Source organism: Carassius auratus, chromosome 35 (genome assembly GCF_003368295.1).
Source record: "Carassius auratus strain Wakin chromosome 35, ASM336829v1, whole genome shotgun sequence".
In the NCBI taxonomy this organism is placed as follows: domain Eukaryota; kingdom Metazoa; phylum Chordata; class Actinopteri; order Cypriniformes; family Cyprinidae; genus Carassius; species Carassius auratus.
The window spans coordinates 17,097,011-17,113,716 of record NC_039277.1 but is presented as its reverse complement, the minus strand read 5'-3'; the positions used below and the strand labels follow the sequence as shown (position 1 = coordinate 17,113,716).

Here is a 16,706-nt window from a genome sequence, read left to right as displayed (position 1 = left end):
TTTAGTTCTACTGCAGAGAAGGCATTCTTCAATTCGCAAGTAAACTAAAGTGCACATTTTCGTATCAAAAGTAGCGTATAAATGTATGTATAATGTGAGTGAAGTACGTTATACACAAGTATAAATAAATAAAGCAGCATTTATTAAACAAGTACAGTTAAGGAAGATAAACTAAAGACAGCTGTATTGATCTAGTGTGGTTGTGCATGACAAGAAGAGAGAGAGAGAGAGAGAGAGAGGAGCGCAGTATGGATGGGGGAATCCTCTAGAAGAGAGAACACTGGGGCTTCGGGGGGGAAACCCCTGCTGCAGGATTCCTCTGTTGCTATGGAAACTGGCTCTCGAGCGAGCGGAGGAGAGAGAGAGTGAGAGATAAAGAGAGATGCGAGGGGAAGGTAGAGTGAGTGGGCGTCTGCTGAAGCGCACTGTGCACAAACAAAGCAGAGAGATAGAGATAGGATGCACCATGTTATATGGAAGCACTTACAGGTCAAATAAGAGGTAATGGAAGCCTTCCTCTGATATACTGTCATGGAGCCGCACTGCATTAAAGAGAAAGAATTTCATTTGCAATTCACTCAAACTCAAACAGCACAATTCAAGGAGCGGTTTCATGGGCTGAAAAGATATGCTTTCGAGATCACTTTAGCTCATTCAAATCAGAACGTGTGGCACCTGCATCCTTAATTTCACACTGATTTCGTCATAAACGGAGAAGTTTGTGAAGCTGACTTTAACAGACTCACCGATATTAGGATGTTTGAGCAGACGGCAGATACGGGCTTCTCGTTCCAGCTTCTGGTGATCTGGGGAAACAATTGGGTCTGTGTTAAGCATCATGTAATGGAGGAACTGCACATGGGACAATTAAATGTTAAAAACGCTTTTTTAACCAATTAACAGTTTGCAGAAATCTTTTTATTTTCTGCAATTTCATTAACTTTAGCTACTAGAAAACCATGCTCTTTCAGTTTAACATTAATTTTAGTGAACTGCAAGTTAACTAATCATCATATGCCAGATTCTCAAATATTACAGCAAATCAGGGTTATTACCGTTAATTTTAACCATTAAAAAAAAAATCTACAAATTTACTGAAATAAAACATCTCATTTTCATTTAGTTTAACTCCAACTAAATACTAAAACAAATTAAAACAATACAGACCATGACTTTACTAAATTACTAAAACTTTCAAATAAAAATCAATCAGAAAATATAAAAATATAATCTAATCTGATATATAAATAATAGCACCACTGCAGTAGATTCAGACTGTTGGAAAACCACGCTGATGCAGATACACTACACTGAAATCATGTGTGAGACTAAAACATGAAATAGTAAGTTGGCACTATTTAATCCACAGGGGTTTGGTTCGATCGGGACAATTGATTATCATCATTGTTTTTCCCCACCCACACATCCTTCTTTCATCAGCAGAGGTGGAGAGAGCCACTGCATTATGAAGAAAGATTATGAAAACCAATCAACCATGCACAATAAGACCATGAATATTTATAAAGACAGTAAAGGGGGTCAGGTTTGCATTCACACTGTGAAAAGTGACATTAAAAGTTCTGTATTTGAAATAAGTCTTGTATGCCCACCATCATTTAAATGTTCAAAGAAATAAAGTAAAATGAATAGTAAAATTCTTAAATACAATTACAATTTATATAACCGTTTTCTATTTGAATATATCGTAAAATCTAATTCCTCCAGTCTTCAGTGTCACATGATCTTCAGAAATCATTCTAATATACCAATTTACTGCTCAAGAAACTGAGAAAGCTGATTTTATCAATGTTGAAAATAGCTGTGCTGCTTCATTTTTTTGTGGAAACCATTACACTTTTTTTCAGGATCCTTTGATGAATAGAAAATAATTACTATCAAATCATTTATTAGCATTTATTTACAACAAATATTTATAACATTATAAATGTCTTTATTGTCACTTTTGAGCAATTTAATACATCCTTGATGAACTGAAGTATTTCTTTCTTTAAAAATCCATTAATCAATCAATCTTACCTTTATGCCTTTTTTGGAGATGGATTGTTCAAAAATGACACCAAGGCTGCATTTACACTGAAAGTTATCACCTCATTGCTAAGAAATATAAATGTAGCTTTTAGTAGAGAAACTATTGTATTTAAAAATTCACGGGGCAGAGCTTAAAAAACAGCTCCTGAATGTGCAATTTTTTTAAGTTTCCATCTCAATAAAATGCGAGCGCATACAGCACACCGGCATTAAAATGCTATCTTTATGGACAAATGTGTCACCCTCGCATTGGGAGTTCTGCGGGGAATCAGATATGTGTGTTTAGACACAGGCCGGATGTCCAGATATCGGATATGTATCTGATTTAAAACCACATTTGGAAACAGCTCAGATCGGATGGGGAAAAAATCTGATCTTGTGTGGATTTTTGTGTTACACGTGTGCATAAAGATTTTTTCTGCCAATATCCTGAAAAAGGCTTGCATTTAACTTTTCATCACAGGATGAGATTTATAATGCTGGTGTTTAAAAATAGATAAACCTTCATAATTAATTTAACATCTTTTGAACAAAACGTACAAGCTTTTTTTTTCAATTCTGAAGGAGTGTGATTTTAGTTTTTTTCTCCAGTCAAACAGTTCCTTCTCAATTCACATTGATCTCAGATCAGATCTTTTTAAACATGCACATCTAAAGCGGTCTCCACATCACTTTAAACACGGCAGCGGAGGTCAGACTTAGCATCACGCAGACCACAGGGTCTACTGTAAACAAATCGGCCAACCATTGGCTTGCACTTGAGTGTGGATAACAAGCACGACTCAAACGAATCTGCATGATAGAGAGAGACAGATGAGCGCAGCCGAGAGGCCTGGACTGCTCCGGCACACCCCACAGAGGAAGCCTGCTGTCTGCCATGCATGAGTCATACGGGAAAGAGGCCACAGATCATCTACAGCACTTCACGATTCAGAGGCCTGATAAAACACACGGCTAGCTGTCCATCATCATTGAGTGTTCCCACTAGTATGGATTGCAGCTATCATTAAAAATCTGACTGGTTGATGTTTAACATGATTTACTATAAAAACATACATTTAAAACCTGATTGTATGATAGAGGGTGTAAAATGGTTAAATTAAATTAGGAGTGTTTTGGTACAAAAACATCACTCAAAAGTTTGAGGTTGGGAAGATTTTTTAATGATTTTTCTTTAACTGAAGCTGTATTTAATTGATCACAAATATAGCACAAATACTAATATTGTGCACGGTTATTGTCATTACCTAAAATTAAGCAAAAAAAAAAAAAAGTTTTTAAAACATTAAGTAACCTTTTACTAAAACTGAAATTGAAATAAAAAAGAATATAAATTACAAAAACACAAAATTACTAAAACTTTAAATAAAATTCATTTTCAATATTATTTCAGCTTAAAAGAACCATTTTCTATTTATATATATTTTAAAATGTATTTAAATCCTGTGATCAAAGCTGTATTTTCAGCATCATTCCTCCAGTCTTCAGTGTCACATGATCAGTCAAGAAATCATTCTAGTATGCTGATTCACTGCTCAAGAAACATTTCTGATTAATATGCGGTTTCACTATTTTTGATTGTGGACGATTAAAGGGGTCATGAACTGAGATATCAAATTAAGTTTAAATTGATTTCAACCTTTTATGGGCATTTTACCTTCATAAGGCCCATTATTTATAACCTTATTAAATGTATGCATAATCTTGTGTGTCAAATTCTTACATTTATATCAATAAATTCAAATAGTAAGATACTACTGTATAGGGCTGTTACCACTAAAATTAAATCAGTATCAACAAAATTTGCATTTGCATTTGGATGCATTCACAGACTGTTTAATGCATGCAGTTACAAATGCATAATTAACCTTTGAATACAGATTCCTTTGAATACAGATTTTTTTACAAAACAAAAAGGAAAATATACTTTAAATATAAACCTAAGATAGCAAGTAAGCAGCGGCAAATCACTGCATGAATGAGTCGTAGAGTTATTCATTCAACCGATTCGTTCACAAAGCTGATTGGTTCAGTAAGAAAACACCATTGTGAGCAGCTCCGAGGCGCAAAACAGTTCTGCTGTTTGTTTGGAACCATTTTGGTTGATGAAATGCAGCAAAAACAGGAACTTGTGTCTAAAATTTAAGTCAATTAATATTCACTTCTTGTTTACTGAACTGTTTTATAAAATCAATATCACATTTGCAATAAAAGACAAGAGGTCATATCTTGAGTTTTTGGAGGAATTCTAAATGTATTTTAAAAGACAAAATTATGCAGTGAATTTTAAAGAAAATCCACATTCGAATGCAAAAATGTTGCATTACAAATGTTGGATGTGTATTAAAAAGGCAGCCTTATCAGTGTCACATTGAGAAACTCGATGACAATGTAAGTGTCATTTAATTTTAATGTTTTTGTTAGCCGATGCGGCGCTGCTGCATTGTGAATTACAAAATTGCAGGAAAATATAACATCAATGCGCAGAAGATCTATTTTACGTCAAAACTGATGCGGATTTTCTACAGGGACATTTATCACCGTTGCACTCACGTCTCACAAGAGAACCACATGTTTAGAAAACCATGTAAATTAATGCAAGTTCAACTTTGAAAAAACATATCTTGAAACTTTATGGCAGATTTTTCCCTATCCCACTGCAACTCGGGTTAAATAGTCATGTTATCTTATGCTTTGAATAAACGTGCGTTAGTAATATTTTGCTCAATGTGCCCTCTTGTGGCCTTAGGAGAGAAGCCAAAAGCTTTTTTTCACCCTAACTGAAATTAAGCATTTTAAATTTAAAATGAGATTCTCAGCAATTTTGGATTCTCTGGATGAGTTTTTTTTTATTGGCTTTTGCAATATACTCAATAATATATACGATATTATCATAGAACGATATATAATCGCACACTCTTAATTAAACGTATTAATTTCAACAACAACAAAAAAAATTCTTTTGAATGCTAGTATATAAGTAGACCTCAGGGAATATATAAAAGTAAATAAAAAAATGCATGATATCACTCATTTAAATTACTGCTGACATCACTGTGGCCCCATTGCAACCCTCTCAAATGCACACACACACCAGCTTGAGAAGTTGTCACATCGAGCAGTGGGACTGGTGTGAAGCTGTGAGAACGCTGACACCCAAACACTACAAAACGCCTCTGCAGCAAAGAGCATCAGACCCTGCCGAGACGAGAGAGAAAGACTCATCTGATCCCATCTCATCACCAGACAGTCTTAATGAAGCACCGGTGTACATCACACACATTACAGTCACTTTCTACAACCATCAAGCATTTCAATTATTTCTCTGAAGTTCACTTACAATCAAAAACACTTTTCAAATTAAATGAATGTTACTGCACCTCGAAGACATTTGTAAACTCTCTCAAAATCCCATCAATATTTAAATTACACCATAAAATGGCATTCCCAACCCATTTACCAAAATGCGACATATTTCAAAGGTGGCACAATTTGGGGGAAAACTCATTGTGATTTATTTTTATTTTTTTTGCAAAAAAATGCCAATTAAATTGAAAAAATAAATAATAAAACCTCCAGATTTTAATGAAAAAAAAAGATTATCACTTTAACATAATTAGTATTATTATTATTAACTTTATTAAAATATCAAACAAAATTCCTATTAAATGTTACAAATATTACTATTGTAATATTTTACAGTAACAAAAAATTGAAGGATTTTATATATATTACGATAAAACTGTACAATTACAGTACTAATGATTAAGGTGAGACACTGCAGGCAAAAACACAGTTTTTTCAAGCACCTGTCAATTTTGAGATTTTGGGCTTTTTGGTTTTTCATAAAGTGCTTTTTCAAACTAGTAGAAGGAAAAGATCCAAAAGACACTGTTAAGTGTTTCTTTTATAGCACTTTATCTGTTTGTGTCAATAGATTACAATACATATTTTTAAAGGCCGTTTTCTCAAAATGAGTTTTTTCTTCAACACTGACCCATAAATCTCCACTTCAGTAGCACTTACACACATCAAACTTGACATTTTTATTGTCTATATTCTGAAGGTTTTTACAGAGGGATTTGTTCATATATATTTTCCTTGATTCTATACAACATTTTATTCCCCCCAAAATTGTGAAAATATATTGTTTTCTGGCTGTTCAAAGTATTTTCTGAATTATGGAGTGACAAAAAAAGATAACCAGAATTCCCTCTGTGAAAACATTTGACTCTAATATGTAAAAAAAAAAAAATTAACAAAAATTTTGAAACTGACTTCATCTAGTGTTCAGATTTTTGTACTAGACATTTATGCAAATTAGCACATATTTCATTAAATAATGCCTCATTTGCATATTTAAACATAACATTTTTGTCTCGCCTTAATGGTAATCTTAATTTCCAAACACTAAATCAAGCTTTTATTTTGTCTGAAAAATAAGAAATATTACTGCTAAACATTTTTATGAAAAAAAAAAAAACCATGCAGCAATAATAAAACTGCAAAATTACAATATGACAACATTTATTGTTGTCGTAATTTCTAAATTTTCAAATGTTAAACTATCAAACTTTCATTTTGGCAGAAAAAGGAAAGATTACTTCTGTAATATTTTTCTGTAAAATAAACCTTTTATGAAAAAAGAAATTGACAGTAAAACTGTAAAATTCAAATACTATCATTTATTGTTCTCTTCAAACTTTTATGCAGAAAAATTAGAAATGTTACTATTGTAATACTTTACTGTAAAATAAAAAAAATACATATTTTACAGCAAATCTGTAAAATTACAATAGTAACTTTTATGGTTGTCATAATTTCAAACATTACACTATCAAGCTTTTATTTAGTCAGAAACAAATACTTCAGCAAGCTGCAAAAATAGCTTGTATCAAAACCCCAATCAACTTTTAAAAATCATACGGAGTGTGTAAAATTGCAATTAAAAGGAAAACTTATGACGTTTTTTTTATTACTGTTCAAATTATTTGATAGTTATTAATATTTAATCTCAAACATCTTTACCCAAATTATGCATCCAAATTTACTTTAATAGTGCTGTCCTAAAACAGGATATTCAACCATAAAAAACATAGGACAGGATTTAAGTTTTTCTATTGGAAATTAATTCATTGCACATTTAGCAGATGCTGTTATCCAAAGCGACAATCAATTCATCATAGGCAAAGAATATATATTCCAACAAAAGGCCCAAGGCAAATAAACACAGGCAATTTTAATGCAAACAAATCTGCCAGGAGGTAAACTAAAGATAATCAGTGATTCACACAGAGGACGCCGCTTATTTGAGACCAACTGTATGCAATCAAATGCAACTGTGCTCATGTCTGCATGGCAGGATAATAGGACTGGCAGGAATAATTCCAGCTCAAACAATTGCGTTTAATGCTATTTATCCCAGCGGTAAGCCGTTATAATTGGAAACAATCACCGAGTCGTTTGCCCCGATCAATCTATTGGTTTCGCTCCTGTTCTGCATGTATGTTTGTGGCACTTTGGGTAAATCCAGGTCAACTCCATGCTGCATTGCAGGTGCTGCGATTATGCATATAAAGTATTCACAGCAAATCACAACTTCCCCAAAGCAGCTCTTGTTGTATAATACAAGAGTCCTTGCTGAGGAAGGGGCTGCGTCGTCATTGGCTACACTCAGTGTCAATCACTCCACACAGGCCCCGCCCTCTCACATTTGTTCCAGTTTCCACTTGCCACATTAACTCTTTCAGCTTTAGCATCTGCCTTCACATGACATCGAAACTCCTTTTCTGTAGCAAAACCGCAATAATATGAATGTACCCTGATGTCTGAGTAAAAGTGAATCTTGGCATGGGCGTCACAGGACAGCTCGGTGTCAGATGTGGTCACTAGCTGAGTCAAAACAACAGCAGCGATGACGAAGCGCCAATCTGAACTTTTTCCACTTGAAGTGTGGCCTGGCTTTGTTTCAGAAGTGCAGAATCAAACGAAAGCCCTGGTGTTTGAGTACAAGGGACTGACACGCTGTCAGCAGTGTGCCAAATGGTCAGGCTGCCCGTGATGACCTGCAGACTGTATGATTGGCCCAAGTGTGCCAACACTTCCCAAACCACACACACACACACACACACACACACACACACACACAGACACACGTTCACCCAAAATATCACAGAGCACCACAACAGACATGTTAATTACAAGCCCTGACATCTTTATTTTCACCAAGTCATTTAAAGTGACCATAATATGCTAATTTCATAATTTCATTTTTGGGATCTGCTAGAATTATCATTATCAAGGGATAATTCACAAAATAAGATATTTTGAAGAATATGGGTAAGCAAACATTTGCTGGTATCCATTTTCTTCCATAGTATTTAAAAAATACACAAACAGTCTTCAAAATTCAGCAGAACTAAGAAAGTCCTATCAGAATTATTGCATTCTTTTTTGTCAGAAACTAGGTTTACTACTGTAATTTTCTTATTTATGCTTTTTTAGAATACACAACCTTTCGAAAGTCTGGGCTCAGTATTTCAAATGAATGCCATTCTTTCTATTCACTGAAAAAATGTATCATGGTTTTCACAAAAATATGAAACAGCACAATTGTTTTCAACACTGAAAATAATCAGAAATGTTTCTTGAGCAGTACATCAGCATATAATAATGATTTCTGAAAGACCATGAGACACTGAAGATTGGAGGAATGATGCTGAAAATTCAGCTTTTCTTCACAGGAATAAATTAAATTTTTAAATATATTAAAATTGAAACCAGTTATTTTCGACTGCAATAATATTTCACAACATTAGCGTTTTTTATGTATTTTTGATCAACTAAATGAAGCCTTGGTGACAACCTTTCAAAAACATCAAAAAATCTTACCATGAGCAAAGTTTTCAATTGTAGTGTACTTTAAATATATAAATATAAAATTATGTCTTTTTTTTAAATAAGAAACAAAAAAAGGATGTCATTTTAAAACATTTCAATTCGTTTGCTTGAAACAAAGCCATTATTTTCAGCCATTTCAGACCACTGTACATAAATACTAAGGTATGCATCAAATATCTGTAAAAGAGCCAAAATATCCACAGGTTTTTTAGCCATAACATCCATCTTAAAGTTCAAACCAGTCCTCTTTTCCCAGTCCAAGAACATTTTCCAGCAGTCATGATTTACCTCTTGCCGAGAGCTTTTTGGTGTTGATGATTTTGGCAGCATACTCTTGGCCCGTGCACAGCTTGACACAACGTCTCACGATGGAGAAGGCCCCCCTGAAGAAACAGACAGGGAAGAAAACACACCATTGAACTCAACGTGGTGGAACCCAAAAAATCGGTTCAAACCCTTCAGAAGTGCCTTAAAGGGACACTTCTGTTCTGTATTTGTAAGCAAATGTTTTATTTTGGGGTGAACGGTTAAGAAGAAAGACTGTTATGCACATCTAGCTCTTAACCAGAAGCAGAGCCAAACAAAAACAACACGCAGGTGTTTAATGCAAATATTCATGATATTCACATGGGAACAAAATGTAGAACACGCTCGGTCTTTCAAAAGCCTCCTTGAGTCTATTTTCAGCAAGACCTGCGTCATGAAAATCACTTGAGACAGTCATGAAAACGGTCTGATGTCATTCCGTACTGGCTAATTTTAGCCCACCTTGTTACAGTTACACAATACACTCGGCATGTCTCAAGCAGCCGCTCTGGATCCGTGACTTCCCGCCCCTCTCTGACAGGCTCAGATGGTCTTAGAAACACCCATGTGATGGTACACAGAGCATATGCCCCTCTGTAACCTCAGGCAAATCACCTGTGCACGATACGCTTGGCAAGCGGACTAGAAGAAACGAAGCCCAGGAGATCATGGGCATCATTAGATACAGATCATCATTCAAAACAGCATGCAACATCATATAAATGTCAATCATGCATTTTTGGATATGATAACATGGTAGTACTAAGTTAGGTAGTACCATGTTACTTAGTGACGAATACTAAAATTCTAGCTAATGCCAATGCATAATAACCAGGGTTAATAGAGTTAACTATAACTGAAAAAAAATTACACGCTATTTGCCAAGGCAACATTTCTCATTTTAATTTTGTTAACTTAATGTAAACTGTAATTAAAACTAAAATAAAATTGAATAAAAACTATATAGAAATATAGATAAAAATACTCAAAAGGATCAAAAGACAACAAAATTACTCAAAATGAAAACAGAAATAATAAAACTAAAAAACTGATTCAAAATCGTTATGGAAACTATAACAATCTGAAGTATAATACTGCCGATAACCGATTAAAAAAAATTAAGATATTAAAATTCCATAATATTGTGTCTAAATAAATGACAAAAAAAGCACTAAACAACTAAATCAATCACTTTAGTTAATTTAGGCATCAAAACACTAAATTATAGTAGGTAAAATTGATATTCATTTTAATGGCTACTAAACTATTCAAAATTTAAAAATTTAAATTAAAATGTAAATTTATACATTTAGCAGACACTTTTATCCAAAGCGACTTACAGTGCATTCAGGCTATCAGTATTTACCTATCAAGATTTTAATGATTAAATATTGGCCTATATTAGGGCTGCACGATTATGACAAAAATCATAATTGTCGATTATTCCCTTGAAATTGTAATTGCGATTATATATTACGATCAGCACAATTTAGATTGAATAATTTTTTTAATAGCTTTATGCCATTGTTTGAAGCCACTGCATGCCATATTGTTATATCAAAATAAACCAGCGGAAAACACTCTTCCTGAAAAACATCTTTTTTTTTAAGCCTCAAATATCATATATATATATATATATATATATATATATATATATATATATATATATATATATATATATATATATATATATATATATATATATAATTATACTTATTTTATTTTTTATTTTTTTTTCTGAGAAACCAAACCAAAGTAAATATATGCATGGTATTATGTTATATTAAAACAAAGAAATTCAAACAATTGGGAAAAAAAACTTAAGATAATCTGTAGAGAGAACAGCAACATATCTTATGCACACAGAATGATGTAAGTGAACTTTTTTTTTTGTGTAATTGTGCCTTTAAACGATTACATAATTGTGTCATCTGTAATTGTAATTGCGATTACAAATTCGATTAATTGTGCAGCCCTAGCCTATATATACAATATTATACAAATATATATTGCATTTATAAATATATGTTGCACTGGCACTGCATATATATCTTTACTGTACCATGGTGCCACTGCAGATTGTAGTAAAGTCAGCACATCAACACATTAACATATATAGTCAACCACTACATTATATATGTTTTATGATGGCTGAAATTAAGACAGTATATATGATGATATCACACTATTCGATTTAAAGACAGCACAAACACAAGCATAACAACTGCTGCGATCAAATTGATTTCGTGTAATATTTGCTAAGAATAATCTTTTTGGTATTTACTAAAGTAAAAGTACGGTGCCTGTAAGGGGACATGTTTGGTTCTCTTAGTTTTGTTGTGGCCACGAAATAACTCGTGGGAACGTGATAATATGTCGTTGCCACCAGATATTAATTTGAGGGAAAATCATTTTAAATCATGGGATCGTTTAATATTTGTATATTATTATTATTAGTAGTAATTTAGGGCTATTTTTATATTTATTGTTATATATGCTTATTTCCACTTTCAATTTGTGTATCGCTTCAGAACATTAAGACATTGAAATAAAGGAAAATAAACTAATATAAAAATATAACCATTAATAATAATAATAATAATAATATAAAAATATTACAGGAAAAAGACGATCAGTTAATGGACTTATAATTAATTAAAATGTTTTCTTGCAGGCCTATTTTATATTATGCACTTTTTTGTAACATTTGTTCATGATCAACTTCATTTGAATTCTGACAAGCACACGTAATACAGTGCGGTAGCAAAGGCCTATATACTAAATATAAAAATTCTATAATAAATAATATAATAATTTCTTAATTCAAAATAAAATATTAATGAATCCATCTCTGATAATCCTGGGTTTCTAAGGTCACACAAGTTTTAAACTGATGGCCATGAGAAAAATGTGTCATTCCTTAAACATAAGAAGTCGTGGCCACGAGAAATAGATGTGGTTCCCTTAACACAGCATCTAGAGACCACGACATAAGGATGTTGTTACCTCGACAAAATGATCAAAATGATGACATAATATCACCTTCCCACGAGTTAATATGATGTTCCCTCAGATTAATATCTCGTGGCCGTGACATACTACCACGTTCCCACGAGTTATTATTTCATAGCCACAGCAAAATTAAGTGAACCGAACATGTCACCTCATGCGCACCGTGTAAAAGATCTCAGAGCTGTTCAAATAAAAGTCCTGCTTGTGACATCTAATAACCAAAAAATGAACGATTTTCACCCAGCGCCATAATTAAACAATGCCAAACATCAGCCAATAAACTCAGTCAACCACTAAGAGCCTCTGGTAGTAACCGTGGCGTTTCATTAGAGCTGGAAGCAGCCTGAGCGTCTCAGCCGAGACACTGAGCTGATTTACTGCTGTCAGGAAGAGCGACCCACCAAACCACGAGCTGCGAGCTGCTGAGGTGTTCAGGAGAAACTGTCTCGCACACAGCAGCAGAAAACACACTCACAACCACAAAGTCAAAACCCCTCGTAAAACCATGTTCAATTATAAAATCTTACTTAATTCATAATGTAATAAAAAACAGGTAAAATAGTATTAATGTGAAACATTACTACAATTCAAAACAACACCTATTAAAGTTATTTTTATTATGTAATTTATTCCTGTGATGGCAAAGCAAATGGTATAATCATTGTAATAATCTGATTTGGTAATCAATAAATATTTCTTAAAAGTTTGAGGAAATTAACATTTTTATGTTTATGTTTGTGTATATATATATATACATATATACATATATATATATATACATATATACATATATATATATATAATTTTTTTTTTTTTTTTTTTTTTTTTAGTGTGCGTGTATTTACTTACAGCAAGTTAAAGTTTATGCATTTAGCAGACGCTTTTATCCAGAGCGACTTACATTGTATTCAGGCTAACAATTTCTCCTAACATGTGGACCCTGGGATTCAAACCCCCCAACCTTGCGCTTGCTAATGCAATGTGCTACTACTTAAGCTACAGGAACAGTATGCATTATGTGTACAGCTAACTAAAAAAACTGCTGTTAAGAAAAGGCTAAAATGCATGTCTCCACCACAAACTTGAGGATGTGGTCAAATATTCAGTTCTGTATGGTGAAGATCTGCTGAAATGTCACACATAAAAAAAAAATAAAAAAAAGTTAAAAAAGTTGTAAATGTATAGTTCTTCTCAGTGAGCGGGAATGATACACTACTCTGAGAATTAACTGAAAATGAAACCCAGAGAGTATTTATTAAAACGAGAAGTTAAAAAAGCTATGAAACAGCTTCTAAGAGAAGTCTGTCGACTACTACTGTGTGCTTTTATGACTGTGAGTGATACACACGGAGCTCATTTAATAATTCAGTAGAAAAATGTGCTAAAGAAACGTAATACTGACTGACTGGAGGAGAAGAGGGGCTGAGAGAGTAAAATCATTTCATAACGTCAGGCAGCAGGCATGTCACACACACAGTCAGATTACAGACAGCAAACAGCCGCCTGGGAAAGCTCACACAGCTCCAAATGTCACAGGACAGAACAACACAATGTAGCGACCCTTCACAGTTGCCCAGAGTTTATGATACATTGTAGCATCCGTTCAATTTTAGAACTCTTGACACATTGTACCAACCCTTCACACAGACTCTCAGAAAAAAAAGGTACAAAACTGTCAAATGTACTAATATGTACAGTACACTTTAGATTCTAATATGTACTTTTAAAGTACTAACATGTTGCACTTATAAAATACTGTACTTTTTAGATTTTTTACTTTGGATCCCAGAGCGTATAGATACAATGTGGCAATATATTGGCCTGATTAAACTCTCAAATCCCACCCTGGACATAACCTCCAAGTAAGTGATAATTATGATCAGACATATGAAATATACTCACTGTCGCTCTAAGGTTTCTTGACAGCTCTTCTTAGCTTTCTGCATGAAATGCATCATGAAATATCCTGATTATGTTAAATACTTCCATGCATATTAATGGGGCTCCCATACGCATTCTAAATATGCAATATCTCCAGATCAACATGCAATATAATTTAAATATATGAATAAGTGTTCATATTTTAATCTTTAATTCAATAGTCACTATAACAGCTCATTGATAAAAGCATTTCAATGCAGCCACCCACTATTCTGCCAAACAGCATATAAAAAGCATGCAACAGCCTCAGATTTAACACCTGCATGCTCATTTTTATAAGCGACTGTATGCACATAAATATTCACTGTAATATGCACAGTGGTGGGTGTATTTAAATGCAACTGTCCTCTAATGTTTCCTGACAGCTCCTCTGAGCTTTCTGCATGAAATGCATCAGAGGGGCCACGAAACATGCAAGATCCTCAAAATTAACCCCTGACGACTTATATTTATGAACACACACGACAGCTAAAATAAAAATAAACAGTAGTGGGAGTATTTGAATGCAACTCCCTCGGATGTGTCCTGACAGCTATTTAGTGCATCTTGCGCGAGATGCAACGAGTTCAAACGTGCCAAAAGCATATGCATATAGTAAATATGTAAACATTTACTTTAACATGCATGACAACACAGAATTTAAATGCAACACGCCTTAAGGATTCCCCACAGATACTCAATGCATTTCTGAAGCCAAAAAGCAGCATTCTCAAAATGATCACCAGATTGCTGTTCAGCATACACTTAAATAGTAGTCGGAGTATTCGAACACAACTCCCTCCAATGTTTCCTGACAACTGCTCTGGGCGTTTGCATATGAATTAACATTCAAGAAATGTTTGATATCGACACAAGACACTCGGGTTACGCACAAACAAACCCCAGCAGAGAAAGCAAATCTTACTTTCCAAGTTCTTCATACAGCTGGAACTCGTCGGTGAAGCGCGTGCAAGTTGTCGTTGCCATTTCTCAGCCTTCAGCGTTCGCGGCAATATCCGAGCTGTGTGTCCAGCACCACGATTATTCTGCTGTGCCTTCGATTTGCGGGATTTTTTAGGACAAAATTTAAAACTGAGTCCAGATTAAAGCGAGGGAGAGGTTTGCCGACGAGCTGACACGACTGCTTTACCGACCTCTCACCGAATGCACCGCGTTCAGCTGCAGTGCACTTGTTTTCCGCTGCGCGAGAGACGCACGCTGAGTCACCGCTGGAGGGCGCCATGGAGCTTCTGTTAATGTTGGTTACACCTGCAACATCTTTCCGTTTCACAGGTGTAAAGCGAGGTGAACTCATCGTGAACCTACAAACACATAAGAAATCAACTTTGTTCAATTTAACTGACCAAATATTTTATTAAATTGCCTATTATGTGTGACACACAAACACACACAAAAGTGAAAACTTATATAAATGAATACCTACAATAACATTAATTTTTCATCAGGCCATTTATATGTCCTGGTGTCCTCTTCAGAAGACCTGTAAGAAAATTATGCCCTGCTTTGTAACAAAAAGTCATAATCATAGTCATAATTTAAACCTGTAACATTTTTCTGATATATTTATGACAAACAATTGGAAAATTAGCCAAATTTAAATGATAATTACAAAACATTATCATATTTCCATTTGAGTACAACATTTGATCATTCTGTCATTATCAGTCATATTTAAAGACCAAGGGGAGGCATTGTTTATGATCAAACCTCCAAACATTTGATATCTTTAAAAAGCCCTGAATATGTGGTTTCAGAGAAATTCACTCAAATATAAAATCCTCTACAGAGGACACAAGTCTATGCCTGGCACTCTTGGTAAATATGAGCAAAGAAGACTCTGAAAATAAATCTGTATGGTTAATCCTTTTGATCTTTCATTACAAAAATCTAACATTTCTTATGAATAATTATCCAAAGTATATCCCATTCATATTTACAGATTTAGTGCACCAGGGTGACTAGAAACATGAAAAATAAAAACAAAAAAGCATCACCACAAGATGTTTGGGAGTTTTTGAAGAAAAATCCTCTGCTCTCATCCAAAAATTAACTATAACATGTTCAGTTTCCAGACACTACTGGAACTTCATACTGGGTTTTATGGTCAAGTGAAGTTAAAAAAGAGAGCTTTTTGGCACACAAGAGATAGGTACCCACAGTTAAAAATACTGCTAGATCTTTAATCTTGTGAACCTATTTTTCTGCCAAAGGTCCTGAACATCTTGCTGGGATAAATGGCATCACGGATTCTAACCAATACAGCATATACCAGCAGATTAATATATATATATATATATATATATATATATATATATATATATATATATATATATATATATATATAGTACAGACCAAAAGTTTGGACTCACCTTCTCATTCAAAGAGTTTTCTTTATTTTCATGACTATGAAAATTGTAGAGTCACACTGAAGGCATCAAGGGCTATTTGAGCAAGAAGGAGAGTAATGGGGTGATGCTCCAGATGACCTGGCCTCCACA

At 33.9% G+C, this 16,706-nt stretch overlaps 1 protein-coding gene across 19 annotated transcripts in view; it reads right to left on the bottom strand.

The window, feature by feature from the left end:
- Positions 1–15,400, bottom strand: part of LOC113054696 (calcium/calmodulin-dependent protein kinase type II subunit beta-like) — a 59,538-nt gene extending 44,138 nt beyond the window's left edge. For 6 of the 19 annotated variants that reach the window (XM_026220396.1, XM_026220409.1, XM_026220404.1 and 3 more), the window contains exons 1-4: positions 15,113–15,397; positions 9,238–9,332; positions 747–806; positions 488–542 (exon numbers count right to left, since the gene is read on the bottom strand). In XM_026220396.1, coding sequence (XP_026076181.1) covers positions 488–542; positions 747–806; positions 9,238–9,332; positions 15,113–15,174 — 272 coding nt within the window. In that variant the 5' untranslated portion in view covers positions 15,175–15,397. Of the gene's footprint in view, positions 1–487; positions 543–746; positions 807–9,237; positions 9,333–15,112 lie in introns of all 19 variants that reach the window. The other 13 variants (XM_026220399.1, XM_026220406.1, XM_026220411.1 and 10 more) reach the window with 4 other exon arrangements.
- Between the last annotated feature and the right edge of the window lie 1,306 nt (positions 15,401–16,706).